Source organism: Melopsittacus undulatus, chromosome Z, assembly GCF_012275295.1.
Source record: "Melopsittacus undulatus isolate bMelUnd1 chromosome Z, bMelUnd1.mat.Z, whole genome shotgun sequence".
Classification (NCBI taxonomy): Eukaryota; Metazoa; Chordata; class Aves; order Psittaciformes; family Psittaculidae; genus Melopsittacus; species Melopsittacus undulatus.
This window is the reverse complement of record NC_047557.1, coordinates 18942215-18966920: the sequence shown is the minus strand read 5'-3', so window position 1 is coordinate 18966920 and position 24706 is coordinate 18942215. Positions and strand designations below refer to the sequence as shown.

The window sequence follows — 24706 nt, the reverse complement described above, 5'->3', positions numbered from 1 at the left end:
ACCAGAGTTTCAACTATGAAAAATACATGTTCTCAACATGTCCTAGGACCAAAAGGCTTAAGTAGTTAACTTCTAAGCTGCATTGGCTGGCTGGTGTCACGGTTGTCTCGACTGTTGACCTCTCCTGTGCTCAGCAACGGGTGCAAACCTCCCTGAGTGGGTCAGGAGACTTGGAACACATCATTCCCCAAAGAGGTGCTTGGCCAGTCACATGAAGGCCACAGTGGTTTGCCTTGGCAGGGATCATGCCTCCGCTCATCAACATGCTGACCAAGGAGACATGGAAGCAAACAGGTGAGAGGCACCTAATCCACCATCACCAGCAAATGTGAATGTTTTCGTTCTGGTTGAAGAAAGCAGTAATTTCTTGTCCATACCGCAGCAGCCCCACTGGCCAGATACGGAGCACGAGTGCCCAGACATAAGCTGTTTGTACAGCAGAGCAAAGCAGAGCGATACATTCCCGCACCCGGCGTTTGCGTTACCGCAGGCCGTAAAACCCCACAGAGGGCCGTAACCCCCCAGAGGGCCGTAACCCCCCAGAGGGCCGTAACCCCACAGAGGGCCGTAACCCCCCAGAGGGCCGTAACCCCGCAGAGGGCCGTAACCCCACAGAGGGCCTCACCGCCCCCACCGACACCGCGCCGGGAACGTGGCCCCGCCCCGCGCACCCCGCGCGGCTCCATGGGACGCGTAGTCCTGCGCTCGGCAGCGCGCGCGGCTTCCGCAGCCGGGCCGCCCTCGGGAGCCGCACGGGCCGCCCCGGGCTCGGCGCTTCCTGCTGCTGCCGCCGCGGAACGCGGGGCTGCCGGAGCCTGAGCGGAGCGAGGCGGGCACCGCCGCAGGTAGAGCGGTCGCGTCTGGTTGTGTGGTGCCGGCTGGCAGCGCTCTCGGGCCCGGCCGCGGGGCGGGAGAGGAAGGGCGGCTCGACGGGGACCTGGGGTCTGGGGCACGGAGGGCTCCCGGGAGACGGCGGGTACCGCTGCCTCTGCCGCTGGGGCCTGAGCGCTGGCCTGCTCAGCCCTCTGCGCGGCGGCGGCCGAGCCGAGGCTGCCTCCCTCCGAAGCACCCTGTGTGCTGCGCAGGAGCTGGGTCTGCAGGGAGGAGGGGGGCAGGGGGCGCGGCGTGGGCCGCTTGTAACGTGGGAGGCCGAACGGAACACCGGAGCGCTGTCTGATACTCAGAAACGGCGTGACAGCTCTTCGGATGACTCATAAATCGGGGAGTAACTTACATGGGATTTAACGGGCCTGTGGACCCAACGATCTAAAACCAAAATGGTATTAAAAATGTAATTTCATACCTAGGGTGATAACTTTGTGTTCCTGCAAGTATTTCTTTATAGTCTCCACCAAAAAAAAAAAACCACCAAAAAAATTGTGTACAAATAATAGTTGATTTATCTCTTGAAGACAAATCAGTGCTCTGTTTCTTAATTTTACTCAGATTCTGGCAGCAACCATGTAGCCAGTGGTGCAGTCTGAGGTGTGCAGAAGCTCAGCGGTGGTTCAGCTTTTATATTCAAGAAGCTTTTTCCCAAAAAAAGTTACTAACACATTGCTTGTACAGTTTTAATTGTCTTCAGCCACACATTTGTAGGGATGTATGGACAAGCTAACTAGTAGCATGCTGTCCCAGGCTCCTGCTTTTAGGACGAGCATTCCTCAGTCCCTTTTGATACAGGATGCACTGCCCCAAAAGAGGAACAGAGGAACTCTGCTGTCCTGCTTTGAAGTTCTTGTCATTCAGTGTAGGCCCTGCTTATTTCTCACAATTTATACATGCACATCCTGCAGTTTGAGATTTATGCCTCGAGCTTTATTCATCCATTCCCCTCAAAATTTAAAAGAATACCAGGTCACACCAAGTAGCACTTCTAAAAAGAGTTTTCCTTTTTTGAACTAAAAGAGTTCTTGTATTTAAACTACAAGCATGAGGTGGGTGTTTAGAAATAGTGGCTTTAAATAAGAAATGAAACAGTATGTGCCCACAGTTTAAATTATCACATTTTATTTGGGTAATCTAACCAATTGAGAGCAATCCTTTTAAGAAACATTGGAAATATCAAAACAAAGAAAATGATTGCTGTAAATAAGCATAAGAACAGCATTAGGTGGCAAAATCTATAAAAATAATTTAAGACTGCACAGGTTGAAAAGTAACAAGTTATAGATTACTAAGTTCAGTATTTATTTATTCTAAGGTGCATGACTTACAGAGTGAAAGCTCTGACTTCTATAATGGCTGATCCACAGAGTCTCCTACACAGGGAAATCGTTACAGAACCTCTGCTGTCTGTGCAGCAGCTTCAGCTCTAGTGACATGGAGCTTAAATCTCTCTCAGAGGTCCAGCTGCTGTTATTCCAGCACCTTGTCCAATTGCACAGGTAGCCATTGCTGCTTTGGTAGTGCTCCTCTCTTCCATCCTCCCCCTGCCATCAGGGAAGGTTTTCCAATAAATACCAGACCTACAAACTAGTAAAGCACAGTCTGTGCTTGTGGGATGGCTAGCATTATTGACATACTGAGCACAGTGAGGTAAACCTGTTTGGTAACCCTCTTGCGTGGCCTGCACTGTAGCTCTGGTCTGTCAAGGTGCGTGTCTCACAGCATTGGCACACTGTGTCTGAGCTGTAAGCCACCATTGTTTGATTTGCAGTGCAAGCAAACTGCAATATAGTTTTGTCATCCAGTACAAAGAAGACCAAATCACAGCACAACTACCAGGCTAGAATGAGTTTTCTGAATCTGCTGAGTCTTCACCCACCAATCTTCACTCCTTGAAGCTTTTCAGACTTTGTAACAGGAGACAGAGAACCTGAGGGCAGTGAAAGCAGAAGCTCAGGGGCAAGCCGGAGAAGATTAATGAAGGTCTAGCCCTGTTTCATATTTACCATATAAAAACCATGTGGAGTGTAGCCTGGAGTGGGACTGGGAAGGGTAACTTGTGTACCTCTAGGTATTGCTTCATAGTTTACAACCAGCAACAGAAAACCTCCGTTATTGAATTCTCATCTCTCTTTTGCTGCCCTCCTGATACAGTGCTTCATATGTTTGTAGGAGAATTATAAAAAGGATGGGAGGACACATTGAGCTTCAACATAGCAATAGGTGTAATTATATCCTACAAAGAAAAGGGAGAGTGGGATTTAAAGGCTGTGCAGATTTTGGACCATTGAAAGATACCTTGATGTTGATGACGTTTAACTGTGTAGCTGATTAGATATTAATGATGGTTAGGACTGTGTTGATAGCATATAACTGCAAAACATACCTCCTGTTTTAAGCCCTTACCCAGAAGAGAATTCCAAACTTACTTTAGCATGCTAGCAGCTTTGACAGATTTTTTATATCTGAAAGAGTATTTAAAGTTTTCCCTATAGATGTAGCCATTCCTTGTTAGGTAAAAGGAGGGAGGACAGCTAAGTGTGCTTTAAGGCAGTGTACAGCAGTTCCTGAAAGCTGCTAGAGTCAGTGTTGCTCCAAATCTGTGGGGGGGTTTGGTACTACAATGGTATGTCAGTGTATTTCCTTTGTCACAGCTGTTGTGGAAGATGTATATTTTTTTCTTAATAACTGCCAGGTAGAGCTGGAAAAATGTAGAGATACGTTTTCAACAGTGCTTACCACTGACTTTCATGGGGGTAGTAGCAAAGCCAGAGTATTGCCTTCATGGAGTCAAATGCTTGGAGGACTAAGTTGCATCAGTTACATGATAGGTGTTTCACGAGCAAAACCAAATGGTTTCCTCACCAAAGCTGAGCTGAAAAGGAAAAGAAATATGGGTGCAGAGAAAACACTCACAGCATTGTCCCCTCAGTAGCAATGCAGCATGCTGTAGGGGAAAACATGAAATTTCTTCCTTTGTTCCTGCTTCATCGATAAGATTTTAGTTGTAGGAGAGTGCAGTTAGCACTCTCTCTGATCTTCATCTATGCTGTTACCAGAAAAAGCTGAGAGACCAGGGAGTTTGTGCCATAGGGTGACAGAAAGCAAGTCTCTGCAGATGTAAAAAGAGAACTTGCAGAAGAGTAGAATGATGACAAGCAAATAGCAGAGGATCTGGAGAGACAAGGACTTTTAGAGAAGATATAGCCTGAAACTGTTGGGGAGAAAATCCCTATTTCTCATTCGTTACCAAATATATTACTAAGCAAACCCAGTAACTGTACAAGGGTAGTTATACACACAAACTTGTATTCAAAAGGACAGAGGTAACAAAGTTGGAGTACTTGAAGACTGGAGCATTAAACTTAGGTAAGTTCAATGAAAATTAAAATTTCCTAGGTAATCTTAGTTATCTTGGTACATACAAATTATTCTGTTGATTAGAAATGGTTATAAGAACATTATTTTTCTCAAGCTGGACATTTCTTAGAATGGGAAATGTTTTGTCAAAGCAGCAAAGTGATTAGTGTTCAGTTCACTTTTGTGTGAGAGTGGTCTGCCTTATCTGCTGCTCAACAAACCCGAACTAGTCCTCTTTGGACATTTTTACAGTGCTTAGTACAAATCACAGCTAAGCTTTACTTAAAAGTCAATTTCACAATGTATCTGTGAGGTAAGACTAAGAGATTAAACAGAAGGGAACAGCAATGCTTTTATAACTCAGCACTGCCAAAGACAAAGTACCATGAAGTCATGTCACTGACTCCACGTACACTACAGCTAGCAGTTACCTCCTTCCCACTTGCAGGAAAATCCAGTTTCACAGCAAATGAGGCAAGTATCCTTAAAACAGCTTTCTCCATTTCCAAGCAGCCATATGTTAATTCCCAGAGATCCATAGCAATTCTCTGGATGCTACAATAGCCTCATGCTAGCTCTAATCATGGTGTATCATACCGTATGCAGACAGCGTGTTTGTCAAGCAACTTTGTTTTTTGACATTAATTCTTCATGTTTGACATTTCAGTCCTGATTATAGGCTTTTAAGACCATATAGAGAGTACTGCATGTAATATCACAGGGGTTTTTTTATAGAAACGTCTAGAAGGAGGTGAAAATAGATAGATACCCTGCATAAAAGAAAAGGTAATTAGGTCACTAGGAGAGTAAGCAGTAGAGAAGAGGTTATTGTTATGAGTTAGGCAGTGGGTTCAGATAGCACAACTGTCTCCATCCCATGTATTAAAAATGAATTTATTGAGAGTGTGGTCCAACCAGAATGGGTGGAAATTAGATAAAAGAAAGGTCAATCAGATTCATTCTTCATTCTGCTCTTCTGCTTACAGTTGTTTTTCAAGCTGTACTGGCTCCAGCTGCAACATGTGTGATAGCTGCATCTGTAGAGTAATGGGTTTGCTGGCCATAAGCTTCATTTGTCTGTTCTCAAAAACAAGCACTTAAAAAATAAATTGGTGTTGCTAATGGATCTTTTAAGTAGACCCTGAAGAGTCTGTAAGCAACAACTCTGTAAGCTTCAAATCATGCTGTCCAGCCAAACTTAGTGTATGCCATGTGTAAGAATGCTTTTTTTTCCTTTATGGAATGTTATGAAATGTCTGGGCTCTTTGTAGACATAGCACAGAGAAAATCAGACTGGTGATTGATGTTGCCTGCATTTGCCAGATTGATTTGTAAAGCACAAATAAATTATTTACAACAGGTTTTAGGGAAGGGATGTATTAAAAGCAGTATCTTAAATTAGCATTCGATGTCTGCTTAGTTTGTGCCATAAACCAGGGGCTGTGAAAGGACAGGATCTCAGTACCACCATCTTTTGGAAAATTCTGACTAAAACCGCGTCCAAGTATTTGGGTTTTGAATTAATTTCCTATCTCAGTGCAGCCGTTATGAATTTAAATTTTCATCTGCATTTTTATGGCTAAGTCCAAAGTGTGATTTAAACTCTGAGAGAGTTGCAAAGATGCAGGACAGAGTGATGAGAGCAGAGAGCCATTACCGGTGCTCAGCACACCGGGAGAGGGAGAGGAGAGCAGAAGCTAGTGCCTCTCCTCTAAAATGTGATTCCTCAGCAGGGTGGGATGAGGAATGATCTTTGTGCTTCTGCATTCCTCCCTGCGCACTCTTTCAGTATTTTTCCATGCCTCCCTTAGCTACTGTTTGAACCCACAGAGTGGACATGGTTGAAAAATGATAGCTTTGCTTAGAATCATAGAATCATAGAATAGTTAGGGTTGGAAGGGACCTTAAGATCATCTAGTTCCAACCCCCCTGCCATGGGCAGGGACACCTCACACTAAACCATATCACCCAAGGCTTCAATGCTTCCTTGTTCATCCTTCAGATTCTTTGGGGCTTGCTGGTTTGTTTGGATTGTTTAGTTGTTTTTTGTTTGGTTTGGTTTTTGTTTTGTGGCTTTGCTTGTTGGTTGGTTGGTTGGGATTTTTTTGTTTGGTTTGGTTTTTTTTCCCAGAGGCATTAGCAAGATGAGCTAATGCAAGAGGGTTGGCAACACACAGCTAGGAATGGATAGTCATATCAGTGCTTAATTTAGTTGATGTAATTTCTGGCACTGGGCTTGCACAGCGTATTTCCATGAGGATGCAGAGGTATCACACACACCTCATTCTTTCTACCTGTCTTCCTACATCACCACCCCAGATTTCAGATATCTAGTTCCAGCCTTCCTTACCCTGTGCCAGCTCTGGTTCTCATCTGTATTTGCATCAGCCTCTTTAACATTCTAAATCATCAGGATACAGTCCCACTGAAAGCACAGATATTTCTACCATTTTTGTTTGCAGAAGGAGTCCTGGTTGAGGAACTTAAGGAGGTAGCAGGGATGAGAGCTGTTAAAGCCATTACGCTTGTTCAGCTGCACTCAAGACCGTAGCTAGTCCCATGTGAGGACTGTAGTTCAGTCTAAGTAGAATTCCATTAGCTTAAAAGCGATCTGCTCCCCATTGTTTGGCCAGGAATGCTCTGAATGCATAGATTATTATTAATGCATTATAAAACCATTCATTGTCTTTAATTCAAAGAGCCTGCCACAGGGTAAACTGAAGTAATCTGATCTTTATTATGGGAAATACACTGGAAAACTGCCTATGTGTCTGCTGCAAAGTTTGAAGTAATTTAGTGAAACAGTAGTCCCTTATAACTGATAAATTGTTCTCAGTTGTACTGTTACAAGCTGGAAATACAGCTCCTTTAAAAATCACACTGGTCTTACAGAGGAGCTGTAAGAAAAGAAGTCCTATCCTTTGGAAACAGGAAGACCTGTGTCTGAATACACTTAATGTTAATTTGCACATCGTGGACTTTATCCTTAGCTGTATTAGCTCAAAGTATTTTGAACCTTTTTACACACCTGTTTCAGTCCCAATATAAGCAACAGCATCTGTTGTATTCTTTTAATTTATATTGTCTCTTGTGGTGCTAGAAGAGATTCAGAGCATGATTGTACATTGACTACTTTACTTAAAGGGATACTGTGTTATAAAAATTACTCTTCCCAGTGTAATTGCCCTGTGATGTTTGCAGTATGGAATGAGAATTCTCAAGTGGCAAGTTGAAGATGCTTTTCACCCCACGAGCTTCTGAAGCTGTGGGACTTAGCCAGTGTTAAATGCCTAGCAGGGACAATTTTACTTAACTGTAGTTGTCTTATTTCCTTTTCTTTAGGTCGAAGTAACTGACAGAATCTAGAAGAAGGAGGCACTTTCACAAATATGGAAGAGGATATCAAGCCTCTCCTGGTTCCTGTGGGAGGTGATGAAAGCAGTTATGGCATCATGAATATACAGTTTAATCCAGAAGACTTTAAGTGCAAAAGGTATGAGGAAGCATGAAGCTACAGAATGATTATGTATCAATGAGTTAGCAGAACTTGAACAGAATTCTACAGAGACAGAAAGCTAACATTTGGAAACCAAGATCTGAGTATGAGCAGTTCCTACTTTGTATATTATTTCCAAGCACCAGGTGAAGGTATCTTCATACTGTGTTTTGTTTGTAAGGCTTTTGTATTGACATCACTTCAAAGAGTGTTCTTATAAGAACTTGGCATGTGTATTTTAAAGTGCTCTTCAAACACCAAATATCCTGTGTATACTGAAGCATTATGGTTTGTATTTAGCACAGTGAACTGAAATGTTGAGACTATACAAGAAAGCTTTGCCAAATGGTGGAGATAAGTGACTGTCAGTATGTGTAAATGGGTCTGTATGCATTCTACAGGTCATGCTGGAAAAATACATTATATGTTAGCACTGAGGGAATTAAGCAACCTTTATTGCCTTTAAGGAAAAAAAATGTATTGTTTTTTGAGACTGAGCAAATATGAAAAATTCATGAGCCCAGAGTTTTTGCCATGCCTGCAAAAAGAATACATATCTGAGAAGTTATTGTGCATGTTTTCTTAGAGCTTAACAGCTCTATTCCCAAAAGGAGGTCATAGTGGGAGACTTAGAGTCATGAAACTGTTTGGGGTTGGAAGGGACCTTAAAGATCATCAGTTCCGGTCCCCTTCCAGGGACACTTGCCACCAGACCCAATGCTCCAAGCGCCATCCAGCTTGGCCTTGTATGCTGCCAGGGATGGGGAAGCCACAGTTCCTCTGGGCAACCTGTGCCAGTGCCTCACCACTCACAGTAAAGTTTTTTTTCGTAATATCTAAGGTAAATCTCCGTCTTTCAGTTTAAAGCCGTTCTCCCTTGTCCTGTCCTTACATGCCCTTATAGTACAGTGCCCTCTGCTGTTGTAGTTAAGATTTTTGTGAGCTGGTCATGGAACCAAAACTCAGATCGGAGTGGGAACTGCCCTTCCGATCCTAGCTGGAGGCACCAATCCGTTGTGGGTTTTGCTGTTGTTTTTTTTTTTTAACCCCTGCTGCCTCTTGGACCCCGTTTATGGCTTTTGGGTTTTTTTCCTTTCTTTGTTGCTTTTTTTTTAGCCTTCGCATCCAGGGTTGTGTTTCAGTCGAGCAGTTTTGCTGAGGGAACTGAAGATGGCACTGTTGTATAAAAAAAATCCTCTTCTTCGGACCACCTTCAGTCAAAAGAGTTCTTGACGATAGTATTTTGCTGCTGTCTTAGCCCGCAGCTTTGGAAAGCCATGAGAGCCAACTTACACGTTAGCCAGGAACTAAACAATCTCTTTTCTCTGTGAGCAGAGGAAGGAGGGTAAGGGCTTGATTGAGCCCTGGGGAGCACAGGGAGCACAGGTGTAGAAGCCTTCAGAATTCTGTATATAAAAGTTAGGAAACAGTGGAGCACTTTCATGTGGGAAGAGGAAACGCACAAAATGAATTCTTGGCTTATCTTCTATCCAAAGAGTGTGTGAGCCCCTGATGGTACTGCTGGTATAAGACAACTGCTAGTTTTTATGGCTTTTTGGAGTTCCTTCTGATGGAGGAAGTATGTGTTCTGTTTGAAGAGCAGTGGATTTCAGGTGGTGTGGTGATGCAATAGCAACAAGAGAAGTTTTCACTTTTGTGCTATATCAAAATGCCAAGATTCACTTTTCAAAAGTGAGGTTAGTCATTGTTTCTTCCTTGTGTGGGGTTTTTTTCATTTTCTTGTGATTTCTAAAATTTGGAGGCCTGGCTTCATAAAATGTCATAGCTTATGGCATTAAGTTCCCTCCCCCGCAAAACAGAAGTGTGTGCTTGGATTATGTTCCCACCTCCACAACTTTCAGCTTTGCAGATCCATCCACTTATTGTGTCTCCCTTCAGTTTATTCTCTTATTTTCTACAACCTAGTTGTCTGCCTTTCAAGCATACAGAGGCACAAAGATGAAGGGCATGAGCTCTGGGATATCAGGAAAGCCTGCAAATCATAGTGGGGCCAAACAACGTTGAACTCCATCGCTGCATATTAGAAGAGCAGACACAGCCTTTACAAAAAGTAAAGAGAGGTCTATCAGCCTGCATGTCAGTCATGGGCAGAGCAGTGAGTGTTTTGAAGGGCTTAATTGGAGCTTTAGGCAATAGCAGCTCCAGGGAGAGATGTTTATCATGCATGGAAGTATCCAGTGGGGTGCAAGTGCAATAGTACATGGTTTGCTCTGCTTAGTTTTTTCCACTTTAACTCACTATTCAGAAATTTGATCAGACATTGGTGGGTAGTCATTTTGTTTTGACTGGGATAGCTCTTGGAAGTGTTTTGTGTGATTTCTAATAATCATTGTCCATATTAGTGCTGTTCTGTTCTTTTGCTTGGGTTGTTTGAGATTTAAGGGCATTTACATAGTTATTTGGTTTGCTTAACAGCTTGAAGAATTTGGGATTTTTGAAAGGCATGCTTTCCAGTGTTTACATAAGAACAATAAGACGATTGTTCTTTTAGAGTTGTAAATTATTTTGTCTTGTATTCTGTTGCTAATTTTGGGAAATATAAAGCCAGTCTTAATCCTTTTGAATAGGATGTTATTGTTCTCCACAATGACCCGAATTACACCATATGAGGTGTGTTTTACCTATTTGGTAGGTCCTTTTAGTTGCTGCAATGGCTTATTGATGATTATTGTATGCAAGAGAGGGAGTTTCTGATTTTTCTCCTGACTGCCCTTTACATCTAGTCATTGTCAACAGATACTGCAGTTGTCTTCAGGAATACCTGAACCTTCAAAGTAAGAAATGATGTTTTGTGTTGGTTATTTTACGTATGATAAACCTTGACAATGCCCCCTGCTAAAGGGAAATCAAGCCTTCTTCCTTTTTTTATTGTTTCTGAACTACTGAAGTGTTCTCACTCAACACAGATCAGTAGATGAAATTAAAAAAGTTATAAATTAAACAGGGTCTGTAGGTAGCAGCTACAGAAGCCTTTTTCAGCCAGAAGTGGTTAGTTCCCTTTTATTTTCAAAGTTCTTTCAACTTACTAAAGGTAGACAATGGTCAGGACTAAGCTGTGCAAAACTGCCTATTCAGTTCTGCAGGAATTATGCTTTTACTTTTCCATGCTCATGTGGTCTTTTTACTCCATTGCCTACAATCTTGCTAACATTTATTATATAATAATAATATAATAAGATGGCATTACTGCTTTATAACTGAGAAAAATTTAAACCTTCTTAGTTAAGAACCTTCATACTTTGTCACAGAAAAGTAGAATAGCTTTGCCTTTGGCACATAAGAGGGAACAGTTCTTGAAATGTGGTATGGTAATGCTTGTGATTCTTTATTTGTTAAAATGTCTTTCCTGTATACAACAGAGATGCCTTAGTATTTTCGTCTGAAAGGTTATTTTGGTTCCGCATGCAACATTTAAAGATGCTTGTGTGGTCATGCTGTAACCATTATCGTGACAATGGTGATATGAGTGTGGAAAAAGTTTTAAGTTAAATGTGTTGCCAAGAGACTTAAGATACACTGTAAGCATACTGTTTACAATGCTTAGATAAATTCAGACAGCTTACAAAGTAAAAATCAAGGCAGTTGTGGAATTCTTTGGAAGATTTTTCCTGAGGAGAAGCACACAAGCATTTCTAATGTTCGTATCCTGATATGCAGTTCCATATTTAGAAATAGCAACCTGTGCGTATAATCATCATCTTACTGCTTTTTCTCCTTACTTTAATTTCCATCAGTTTTACTCCTTAGTTTCTCCTGTACTATATAAAGCACTCCTGTAATAATTTGGTAACTTAGTAAGACAGTAAAGCCACAGGAATTAACTAGCTTTTTTTTTCTGTAATAATCCTATCGTGTGCTTTAAAAGAAACTGATTGGTGTGGGGTGTCATATGTGCAATAAGCTAAAATAAGTGGCTCCTTGTGATTTCTTTGGAGGAGAGAAAAGAAATTGTTAAGCAACCTGTAAAGAAGATATTTTTTTCATATTTATTGAAATATGAAAAGTTTGTGTAATGAGAAGTCATTAATATCATCATGTAGAGCCAAAAAACACACTGGCACAGAAAATTGAATTATATTGTAACAGCTCAATAGTCAGACCACTACTTTGGATCAGATGTCTAGAACCAGTTTTTTGTAGTTTGCCAGACAAATTTTCCTATTGTGCTGTTCCCCATCCATTCAAATCCATCACTTGAGCTTTGCAAATACTTCCAACAATATTTGGAAACAACATTAGTCATGAACATCTCTTCATTTTTCTTGCAAAGTTGCCACCAAAGTTTGTAATATTAACAAGTTTAGACAGCCCTCTTTTTTCCCAAACCAGCACTAGAATTCATATTAACTGTTCTTTGTATGCATGAGAAATATCTAGCAGATGACTGTCGGTGGAGGTTTTCTGGGAATTGTTTCTGATGTATATATGCATAGTATAGCACATGGAAGGTGTGGAACTCCTGCATGAGATCCTGCATCTTGTGCACTCATTGTGCTGTGGGAAAACAACTGTATTTTAACAGTGTGTTTGCTCTGGTTAAAAAAAAAAAAAAACCAACAAAAAAAACATTGTTTTTCAGGCAGCTATTCAAATATAAATCGGAATTGTGTTTTTCAGTATGGGTATAATAAAGTCATTTGGCACTATAGTCTATCTCAACGCATGGAAATTGTCAGCACTGTTTTGCATTGTCACACCCTCCAGTCATGTAACCTCTCCCTTTCCCCCAGATGACATTGTCTCACATCATTTTTATAATCATTCTGCCATGCTGGAGAGATAATGTGGTTACTTGTATAAATCAGAAAGTTTTCTAGGAATCTGTTGCAGCTACTGATGCTTGCATGTAGAGAGTACTTGTATGTTAGACTCAAGATCCCTGAGGAGAGTTTGTCAAGTTTAGATGCTTCAGACTTTGAAAATCTCAGGTTTTGAGAACTTCTTTGAGTCTTTGATTGCTTCTAAGACTTCTGAGTATGCCCTACAACCAGTCTTTGATGTGGGTGTAGCTGGGGGCTGGCAAATTACCTTGATCCCTAGACAGAGTGCTGCCCTGTCCTAGGGGAGATCAGGGAGGAAGGTTGCATCCCAGCCTGCACACATAGCTTCCATGTCAGACTCATATTTTCAAAGAGATTTCGAACAACCATGAAACTGATCGGTAGACTACTGTAATATAGTCACTTGCTCTATAGGACTAGAGGTGCAGTTGTATCCTGAGAAAAAGAAACTTAATTGCTGTTTTAGATCATTTTCAACAGATGTGCACCAGGAGGGATAAGAGGGAAAACAGACTAAGTACTGGCAGTGTTAAACATGTGTACTCCTCCAGGCAGGAAGCAACAGCCACAAACACATAGAATTTCTTTAGGGTTTAATTATTTTTTTCCTCACCTATACACTGGATTCTGAATCATACCCTTTTGTTTTGTGCTAGACCGTAAATTGCTTTCAGTCTAGATTCTGTTCATAATACAGGAGAAAATGAAACATCATCCTCTAAGGAATTTATTTCCCATAGATAAATTTTTTGCTTTACATGAATATTTTTCTTGATATTTGGTTGTTGATTAATAACACTGCGTTCTCTGTAAAATAAGATGTTGTATTCCTGTTTTCTGATATTTTAATTTTAAAACCATCCATGGCTTTAACTTGAATTGCTTTAAAAAGTAACCTTCCACCTTCTTCCAGACTGGAACAGTTTTCTTTGACATCCGTGTTGGCAGTTGTTGAACACCCTTGTGAAGGAAGTCTTCGCCGTGGATCTGCTAGCTTTGAAACAAAATGCAGACTTTGTCTCAGTGTGATTTTTCCACAGTAGCACTGGAAGCTTATGGGGTTGTACTAATAATATTAACTAGAGATGGGAAATAGGTAGTCTTCATGAAGCTCTTCACACTATGCAGCTGCCGTGTAATTATCAGAACACATACTTTTAAGTGTTCTAAATATGTGTGCCAGTGACATAAAAGGAAAACAGCAGAGAGAGGACTGGGAGTGGGGAGGCATTAAAACATGTTACATTTCCTGTTTTCCTGTCTTCCTTTTACAAGTCTTCTAATGAGATTTTTTTAGCAGCGTCTAATGATTTGATAAGCCCAATAAATTCTAACCTAGAACAGGTGAAATCCTTTAGACAATTCTTGAGTATTTCTGTACATTACATACCTATGGGATCAGCCCTGTGTGTCTCTGATTTGGGTAATAAAGGTATCACTTAAAATTTACTCCTGTTTAATTGTGTTATCTCTCTCAATTGTTTGTAAGGACACCACAGAAGTCCACACACAAAATGGGAATTTCCCCCGTCATGTCACAGATGGAGGGGCGAGAGGAAAGAGTTGAGGGTGTCTTAAAAATTGAAAATGTGTTCATTTTCATTTCAGTAAGTGGGTAATGACTTAGCAAATCTAAGCCATTTTTTCCACAGTGAAGGAAGACATAAGAATTAATGAAATTTAAGATGAAGGAAAGAATGAATTTGTGCAGAAGGAAGTTATTTTTATCCGTTTTCCACTTCATCAGTTTTTATTAGACCAGTAAATACTCTTACCTGTTGTGTCCACTTAAGCAAACAGGAATAAGGACCTACCTTTATCTCTTCTAGAGATACGATGACCAGATGTATGCCTTTTCTTCTTTCCAGATAAAAGGTAGTGCCATGGTGCAAATGCTTAATGATTCACTGGGAAAGAGAATGGGACCTTTGTCACAGTATTGAAAGCTGAGGCTGGAGGGATTGACCAAGTTCCTTTGTAATCTGATGGGTATTGAAAAACAGTCAGTTCAAACGGACTTTGCTTATATTAGAGGAAATATGGCATGGATTTATTGCTAATTTAATTCCTGCTTTTTGTAGCCTGAAACTTGTTGTGGTGTGTAGTTTAGTGGGTTCTGGGTTTTAGGTGATTCTTGTTTCTGAGTGATTTTAACATCACCCTGAAGAAGAAGATCAGAAAGCTGTTGAGATTGCTTTAGGAATTAAAAGAACTGGTGAAAAAGAAAAAAAGAAACCAACCCTCTCTATCAAGGCTTATAGTCTTCTCTATCGTTTGAGAAATTAGCCTGTCAGAGCTAGGAGTGAATGTTTAAGCAACAGGATAGTATGCCTTGATTATAAAAAAAGCCTCTGCAATGTTCTGATTGGGTTGCATATCTCTGGTGGCACCCCTTGCATGAAGCTGGATTTATGTTGTGTTGTAACTTAGGAGTGTCTTTCACTCTACTTGCTGTGTAGCTGCATGTGAGCAGAGAAACCAGGGGGCCTGTGATTTTTCTGCTCTCTCCTGCAGTGGCTGTCACCATGCCTGCAATCTAACTCAGCTGGGGAAGAGGGTAGATGCCCTGTATTCTGTACATCTCTGTATGAGAGATGTAGGATTTCTGTTTGTGACAGGCTGTTCTCCATGATTACCTCAATTATATCTGAAGGGAAGTCATGAAGTAGTTCAAAACTGCAAATGGACATCCGTTGTTCCATGTTACATAATAAATTCCATTCCTGGTTGCATTGGTTTAAAAATAGTATGAGCACATGGAGTTATTTGGGCTTGATTCCTTCCACAGTAAACACAATTTTATACAGCGTTTTTGGATGGATTAGTAATTCCTAGCCTTTTCATAGGTGGTCCTCATTACCACTGCTCATTCCTCTCCATCTCCTTTCTGCTTTTGCATTCTCACGCTTTCTGTTTCTAGCAATGTTCCTCATCATTATGTCTGACAGCACCAGTTGATTATAAGCATTAATGAGCTTGGCCAAGCTTATTAACATGTAGTTTTGGTGTGACTCATTGTTGAGAGTTAATAGGCTGAATATTAGGTCTGAATTTTGATGTTAAGTTGCCCCACGGCATCTGGGCAATAGGCCATTTTAATATGGATGATATAAACATGTGGTTCTTTCATGGATGGCAGCTTCCCTCCTGGCAGTGATATTTTTGCATTTATTTTGTGTCAGTGAATGACAGACTCATCCTGAGTGATGTGCTCTGGCTTGTATGTTAGCTTTTGTGTTCTAGGGTTTTAAATATTTTCCTTTCTTTCTTTGTCTCCTCCTTTAGACCATTTCATGTGGAGCCTACAAACATAGTCAGTGTGAATGATGACATGCAAAGAGTCACTGATGAAGCTTCAGCAATGAATAAGCGAATTCATTACTATAGCAGGCTCACATCTCCTGCAGACAGGGCATTGGTAAGGCAAAGACAGGACCAGATAAACTGAGTGGTCTTTGGCATGTTGAGTCTTCCACAGCTTAGATTTATAAAAGAAGTACAAGTGAAGGCAGTGGGAGAATCACTCTGCAGCTTGCCTTAAAGTAAATATCTAGTAGCTGAGTGCCCTAACAAGGTCTTGTGTTATCACAAGCCATGATTGACTTCTTGTGCAATGCCTTCACCACCCAACGAAAACATAACAGCTTGAACTTTGTAACAGTGGTTCAGGCTGCCCAGATGTGTGTACTCATTTCTCCCACCTATAAATGTATTTAAGCAGTGGTCAGCTGCAGTGATTGAACTAGCAGGAGCTGTACATAGCGTGTTACAGACATTTTGCAGAAGAAAAATATATTTTCCTGCACTCTACTAAAAATTTATCAACTAGGAGGTTTTTGTGGGGAGAAAATTAATGTAGTGCAGCTTTTTTTTTAACGAAATTTCATGGAAAGGTATTTGGGACAGTAGTTACTTTGGTGTTACTAACAAGTCTTGGTTTTTATCCGTTTGTTAGATTGCTCCTGATCATGTCCTTCCAGCTCCTGATGAAATCTACGTGTACAGTCCACTAGGAACTGCTTTTAAAGTTGACAGTTGCACAGATGGCTATGGTAAAAACTCCAGTATAGTGACAATGTATGTTAAGCACCTTGGCATGTATTAGCCAGAAAATGTATTGATTGTTCTATAATGTATGCATAACTATTGTAGCTATAAGGATAGTATGACATAAGAGTGCTTCTTAAATTATTCACTGGGGTTTTTTTTTCTTCTTAGATTTATGATATGGAACACAATGATGGGTACATCTATATTAAGTATCCCATGGGGAATAAAACAGGTAACACTATGAAAAATGTATGTATATGAAAATGGTTTTGACAACATGGCTTGCTATTCATTTTCTGTAGTATTGCTGATAGATAAAGTAAACCATGTTTTTCTCTCGTAACAGGCAGGCTTTACTTCTGGAATCATTCTCATCTTACTGATGGGCATTTTGACTCTTTATTGCTGCTACAGAGTTGTGAAATCACGGAAAATGATACGTAAGAAATGCAAAGCCTCATAGTGCAAATATTTCCATTAAGTGTGAAATACAGAGATCTGATAGATTCTTAGTTTGCCTGTATCTTTACTGTATGTTAGACCTAACCTGCAAATAAAAGCTGTTCCTTTGAAGTCTCTGTATTTTTGTAGTCTGGAGCTAAGCTCTGTAAGCTAAATATCTGTGTTCTCTTATTACATTATCCTTCAGTTCCTTGGGACCTAAGTATTATAGCCAAACCCAAACTCTTAGTAAGCAAAGTTGCATGTATTCACTTACTAAGCGTTTGGCAGCCTTTGGGACTTAAGAGTCTTCCCTTCTTCTCTATAAGCACTGTCCAGTTCTCTGCATGTATTTCTGATCATGTTCCATAGTGGAATATGTGGGCTATAGCTGTGCTGTATCCTGTTTCATATGCCTGTACACTAACATTTGTATATAATGTGTTTTGGAAGCAATTTACAGACAGTTGCCTCACTGACAGTGGTTAGAATGTACTTCTGTTGTTTGAAACACATCTTGCAGCACTTGTAGTTGGTGCTTTTACACATAAACTAAGCCTTCACTTCCTCAAATAAAGGCAGTTAAGACTTCCAGTTTGTGACAGCTCATTTCTGAGCACTGTTGAGGACTAGTTCGTGGTCTGATCTACTTTGCCATAACCTCTGCAAAAGGCTTTAGCTGCAAATGCATAGCTGCATTTTTACCACCATGTCTTATTCTGGTGCTTCTGGAAGTACCCGGAGTAGTAGCATTCTGAAACAAGAATACGTCCTGTCATGAAGAGTTCTACTGATTTTAATACAACATTTTATTTAGATCCGTTTCTATGTTTTTGTATGTTCTTCAGCTTTATTAGATACCTCAAACTGGGAATTCCCAGATGTTTGCAAGTATTACTTTGGATCCTTTGGTCAGTGGTCAAGCCTCTTATTTTCTATGGTATCGCTTGTTGGAGCCATGGTTGTTTATTGGGTGCTTATGTCCAACTTTCTGTTCAACACAGGAAAGTTTATATACAGTAAGTATACATATTTTGGTTAACATTTACAGCTGTCTTGTGAAAAGATCAAGACTTTGCTTTATACTGAAAAATCATTGTCTGTTTTACTTAATCTTGATTTTTCTGTTGTTTTCAGTGAAAAGTCAAGCAAGAATAAGTAGCAGTGTGGGGAGTTATAAGCAGAGTTATGTATGTTTTCAAAACCAGTTTCTCAGTTTTTCTCTTAAAGTGTGTTTTTAATGGAAGATGAAGAGCCAGTGAGCTGATTTGCATGTCAGTAATGAGGGTTCTTGGTGTAGGCTATACAACCCAAACCTGGTTGCTTGTTTCCACTTTGTATTTTCACTCCCTCCTTGTTTGTATGGGTGTAACCCTTTGAGCAGCCGTATAACAGGCTAGGCTGTTGGAATGATCCAGATCAATGAAAAAAAAAAAATCTAGATTCATTCTAGATTTCAACAAACACACTTAAAGTGCTGCCATACTGAAAATTTTTGCAAGTGTCCCTGAAGGAAGAATGAACTCTAGCACAGTGAAAGAACAGTTCTTAATCTGGCATTGCTATGAAAGAAAACATACTGGTTATTTGCACCCTTGGTACGTGCACAGACACACAAGGCTTTGTGGGTACAATCAATTATGTATGTAGAGTTGTGGGAATAAATGATGGAATTGAGAGCTTTGAAAACCTGACTCATTGCATTGAATAGTACAACTAAATTTTAAGAGTTTCTGTTTTGAAGGTAATTAACAAACCTGAGGCAAATAACAGTGCAGACACTTTACCTTAGAGTTCCCACCATGCCTGAAGGACATAATTTATTGGTTAATGACTGGTGTATTTTACATCTGACCTAATTCATACATTGTTAAGGTCATTTCATTTTAGACTTTGTTGGTTTTTCTGTTTGGGTTTTTGTTTGGGTTTAGGGTTTTTTGTTTGTTTTTTTGTTTGTTTATTTAAAGAAGGTTAGTTCGTTAATCCTGGATTACTCTAAACCAAGTAATTCCAATTCTGTTAAGCAAACACCAGAATTAACAAAACAGTTCTTTTTCTAGGAAAAAAAATCCTGCTTTTCACTGAGTTTGGCATGTTAATGTATCACCTATACTTGTTTGGGGTTCTTATTTAAATTGTTTGCTCTGTGATAGGTAATCATTGAATTCTTGTCTCAGCTGTCATTGTGGCTACTTAATTAGTAGGTTATAAAGTGGGTAATAGGATGTAGGTTTGACAGTATGGCATTTTCCAGCAACGCATTCCAAGTTATTCAAAGCAGGGTATTGTGTTTAATTCTGCTACATTCAGATGACTTTTTAAACAATCTGCACACACAGTTCAGGTGGGAAAAAATTGATCTCCTAAGGAAGGATGGTCTAGAAAGTGGTAGTTTGCAAAGAATGCAAGAACTTTTAAGCCAAGTATGATTTCTTGTCTTTTTTTTTTTTAACATGGTGTCCTGTGCTTCTGTATCTGCTTTATGAAACAGAAATAAATCCACAAATGCAAATGCTAATCCTAAAACACTTTTTAAGCACAGAGGAAACATGAATTGGCTATCTGTCCATAACAAACTTGAAGTGCTCTAATTCTGTAAGACCTGTCAGTTCTTATCATGGCTTCATAGCATGTACTTTTTTAAGTAGCAACACAAAATGCTGGTGAAGTGAGGAGCTGATGAATGGGATTAGTTCAGTCTGCTGATTGTTGTATAAACTGAACTGGGATCAGTAAGTATGAAAAACTCAATTGTGATTCAGGTTGTCATAAAACATGATGAACAAACAAAAACTGTTTTCTTCCCACAATACATTTTGCCTTTTTTATGAGAAACAAGCTGTTGCTAATTGCATTTCAAAAGTCTGAGGCCTTCTGCCCCAGTTGATTTTATGTGTGCATAATACACCCACATGCAGCAGAAGCAAATTTTAGCCAGAAACATACTAATTAAATTTCCAAGCTGATGGGCATTTTCTGTGTATATATATACATAAATATAAGGAAATCCCTATCCAATATTCTCATACCGGTGACTGCGGAAACTTGGAAATGCGTGGTGTGGCAGAGCAGTAAAACAGCATAGGAGTGGGTGTACTGGAAACAAAATGCTACTGGAGATGACTGTAGACAATGAGACTTAAACCAGCTTGGTGTTGGAGGGAGTATAAGCTGATGTATCACACTTTTGATGTAGTTTTCCAAAATACTACCTTCCGTAATTTTTATCAAGTCAACAGATAAAAAACTGGGACATTGATAGTAAGATTTTCTTCTTTTCAGATTTTGTTCATGACATTAATGTAACAGATATTGTTCCTGGTACAAATGGAAGTAATAAAGGTAAGAAGTACTTATTAGTATTGTGTTTCCTGATTTGGGGTGGGAGTTTAAAGGCAAAATCATCATGCTTCCATACCTAACCACATTTCAGTTATGAAGTGTATGTCATAAGTTCTACCTACCTTTTTCAAACAAAACCAAGGAAGTAATTTTCTATCTGGGATTTGTACTTCCACAAAGAACTATACACTTGGAAAGCTTAATGATTTGGGGGGGGAGGAGCAGAATGAAGGAGAAGGGTGGGGAAAAGAAAGTAGGGGTGGAAATAAGGATTAAAAAGTGTATTGTGAATTTATCTATACCGAAATAGATCTGCCTTAAAACCAGGAATGTTAGATCTCTTAACAGTAGTTGCACAGTGAGGATTAACTTTTGCACCCTAAAATTGAAGCATGTCAGATCTGCTTGATGTTTAAAATCTTAACTGGGGCATTTTTGCTCCTTACCACCTCTGCAGCAGTATTCTTATTTAAAGAAATGCTATAAGAACAGCTTTGATGATGCTGAGTGCAAGAATAAACAAGTACCAGGCCCTACATGAGCATCTTCTTGAGTTTTGTGAAGAGTTTTCGACATTTGCATAACACAAGGAAGAAGCTGCACTTAAGTGTGGAGATAGGGCTGTTGAGAGTTCTTAAGCAGGCAGAATAATGTACAGTGAAGGCAGGAGCAGGGCATTGTCAGCATCTGATCTCTCTGCCTATATATAGTAACAGAACATGTAGTGCTTTGTCATGTAGCAGAAAATTTTCTCTATCCTGAGTGCTTCTGGGAATGGGGAAGCCTTTCAGTACCAGCCAGGCAGCTGTGTGTCACACTATCTGCAGTCATGTTTCTGGAGAGCAGCTGTTGAAGTCAGGCAAAGGAGTTGAGAAATAATTCTGAAAACCAGCTGATTTGTATCTGAGCTAGTGCTGAATCTTGTTTCCCCTGCAGTCCTTACCAGAAGGCACCAATAGCTGCTGCAGTGCTCTTTCTCATGTGTTTTCTGCTGCTTCTGCTTTTCTGTCCTATTATGCAGCAGGGGGTATAACTTGGAGACAAAGTAGACAACTATTCCACAGCATCCTCCAGCAACTGGAAAATTTAAATCAGATGTGTCACAAAGTTAAGGGCTGCCAGATGTTCAGATGACTCTTGGCATGGCATTCAGGGCTACTGAGGAGATTCAGTTAGAACAAAAGCATTGTTCAAGATCTGTGACACAATCCACTTACAGGCAATGGAGACAAAGCAAATGTGAAAACTGGAAGTAAATTTGACAGAACACTTTTCACACTTTTGCCTTTGTAAGGAACAGGCATACAGCTAGTGTGGGAGGGAGCCTATCAAGTGCTGTGGTGATGCTGAAACATGAGACAAGAAGGCAAGTTCATATTTTAACACATGACTTTGTAAGAGTGTGTTAGAAAGAAATGCTTATATTAACAAAAATCCAATGAGCACATTTTTATCAAGGGATCTTTTTGGTTGTTTTTGTTCCAGTCACTTTTTCAGATGCTGCTGTTGATCAGCTACCATGTGTCAGTGTTTCAGGTGCATATCTTTAATTACTTGTGTTTTATAGCAGTGATGTACTTGCACATGGCACGAAGATGATGAGATGTTTCGGTTCAGCATACGAGCTTTAGTCCTCTCAGTTCCAGTAGCTTTCTTCTCATCCTTAGTTTGTGTGCTGCCAGAGCAATGGATAATAATATAGCTCTTCTGTACACAGATACTCTTGCATCTTGGTTCATATGATCTTAGTGAAGTATGGAGGGACAGATTACAGTGTTAAATATGCAGCCAAGTGCAAAGATGCATTCCTATGACATGATTCCAGCACAGGCATGCAGGCATGGAGATACCTAGCTATAGGTATGTGATCCTATGCCACAGCTCAGGCTTCAGACAAGTAAGCATCTTTGTTGTGCTCGGCTGAAAGAACCGTAGCACTTGCCAGCTTAGTGCAAGGTGCCTAGAAGTGAAATCTTAGTGCTCAACTCCTAGTTTGAAAAAAGTGGTGAAGGACTGAATTGTCATATATTGCTTTTGAATGATTCTGTTTCTCATAGGTAAAACACTTTCCAGAAAATACGGGATTTGGCTGTGAGGATTCTGTGCAAGTAAAACGTTTTTCATCTGGGAATATTTTTCCTTTCTTCTAGTCATTTGTCCAAGTGCTGCTAGTGGTCACCCACCGCAGAACAGGAGTGTGATGTTCTCTTCTGGCAATGATACAGGTTTTGAGCTCTTCGAGAAGTGGTGGAACAAATCACAAACAGTGCCATTGTACCTGATCGCTATTCTTCTACCCCTGCTAAATCTAAAGTCTCCATCCTTCTTTGCAAAGTTTAATGTCCTAGGTAGGTAACAAATACTATTAAAGCATTGGTTCATTGTGGTTAAAATGTATAGAAAACAGTGAAAGGTACTCCAGTGAGTAGAATCATATGAATAGAGGCACAGAATCATTTAGATTAGAAGGTTGGAAAAAACCTTTAAGATCACCAAGTCCAGCCATTAACCCAGCACTGCCAAGTCCACCACTAAGCCATGTTCCTAAGTGTTACATATACACAGGCTTTTAAATACCTCCAGGGATTGTGACTCAAAACACAGTACTCCAATGCTTGATAGCCATTTGGTGAAGGTTTTTCTTTTAATACCCAAGCTAAACCTCACTGGTGCAATATGAGGTCATTTCCTCTTATCCGAGGAGGTAGAGGACAGGGAATTGAAGGTCTACTTTGTCCTCTGTTCCAGTGAGACACACAACTAGAGCTTGGATTTACTGTGGCTGGAACCACTAGATGATAATATAGCACAGAAGATGGGTGTTAGTGCTTCTGTGTAAAAAGTAGGGATGTAAAAACATCAGGGATAAGAAAATATTTTACCAAGTGAGATCTAGCCATAACTGTATCTGTTTTAAAAACAGGCAAATCATGGACAACTAGTTTATTGAGAATCTGAATATTAAAATACAAAATTTGTTATAACTTCAGTAGATTATTATGTAATTCAGAAACTGTTCAAAATTGACTTGATTTTTGTAAACCTTCAATCTGATAGGATAAGGAAAAAAATAAAGGCAAATTTTCGAGATGCTGAAATATTCTTAATGGAGAACTTTTACTTACTTTTAAACCTATGGAAACCTGAATGGTCAGGAAAATACAGAATATTTTAGCTGTTAAGCTGATCCTAAATTACAGAACCTTTAACTTCCTAATTCCTTAACTATGATCTGTGTCATCAAATGATGATTTCTTCAGTTTATTTTTTAACCCTGGAGATAGTGCTAGAATGAATTGATGTCTTACCTGAATCTACTGCGAACTGTGAAAGTCCTGTTTCTTTGTCTCCACTTACAACCTGTTCTCTGGTGACTAACAGTATTACTGGCCAGCAGGTTGCACTGCAGTAGCTTTACTTACTTGAACAGTTGCACAGTTTCCTTCAATTTTTAGATAGTTACCATTCTGCCCTTATCTCTTTCAAATGGCAGAGACAAAATCCTATGCTGTCCATCCCATATGCAGACACAGCAAGGCATTTATACCGATCTGTGATCATATTTGTAGTCCTCTACCTGTATTGCTGGATACCCCTGACCCAATGAGATGGAATGCAAAGCCAGTCTTATAATCAAGGTTATCCAAGGTTATGGTAAAGTTTAAATCAATAGGGGACAAATGTCATTACCAGCTTCTAGCTCCCAGTGTAAAGTTCACAATTGCAGTAAACATTCCTATCTCATTGGGCTATTTGGTTCAAAACATCAGTGACTCAATAGACATTGTAGTAAATGCAGTACAGTGGCCAGCTTTGTCTCATGTTAAATTAAAATCCTAACAGCTCATGCTGGAACTTACCTGTTACTACCTGAAGATCTCCCTGGCTGCCCAGCAACAGGGATTACAAGGTGGTATTTCCACTGTCACTAGTGTAGCATCTGAAAAACATTAAACATGCTGAAAGCTTGCATTGGGTTCAAGTGCATTATTCTTTCTCTCTGACCTATAAAAGATACAAAGAAAAAGAAAATTTAGACATTTTCTATGTTTTTAAGAATGAATACCAACTTGAAGTGTTTGGGCTATAGGTAACTAGTTGGATAGAGCAGGAATAAAACACAGCTAAATACTTTCTACTTCTCGTGGTGTTTGTTTGGCTCTGGTCTTTTCCAGGTACAGTTTCAGTTGTCTACTTAGTTCTTCTGGTTACTGTAAAGGCTGCCCATCTGGGAATCCACTTAGAATACAACTGGTTTACAGAGAATGATTTTTTTGTACCAGGTAAGATAAAATGTATTAATGAAGCATATAGATGATAGGGTTAA

The 24706-nt window shown here is 39.9% G+C and overlaps 1 protein-coding gene across 2 annotated transcripts in view; it reads left to right on the top strand.

Moving 5' to 3' along the window:
- Positions 1-715: 715 nt before the first annotated feature.
- Positions 716-24706, top strand: part of SLC38A9 (solute carrier family 38 member 9) — a 46990-nt gene continuing 22999 nt past the window's right edge. The window contains exons 1-10 of one of the 2 annotated variants that reach the window (XM_005151947.4): positions 716-845; positions 7591-7741; positions 15832-15964; positions 16502-16623; positions 16765-16828; positions 16943-17036; positions 17886-18056; positions 20320-20379; positions 22530-22727; positions 24555-24662. In XM_005151947.4, the coding sequence (XP_005152004.1) occupies positions 7638-7741; positions 15832-15964; positions 16502-16623; positions 16765-16828; positions 16943-17036; positions 17886-18056; positions 20320-20379; positions 22530-22727; positions 24555-24662 (1054 nt within the window). In that variant the 5' untranslated portion in view covers positions 716-845; positions 7591-7637. Of the gene's footprint in view, positions 846-7590; positions 7742-15831; positions 15965-16501; positions 16624-16764; positions 16829-16942; positions 17037-17885; positions 18057-20319; positions 20380-22529; positions 22728-24554; positions 24663-24706 lie in introns of those variants that run through there. The other variant, XM_031051600.2, reaches the window with a different exon arrangement.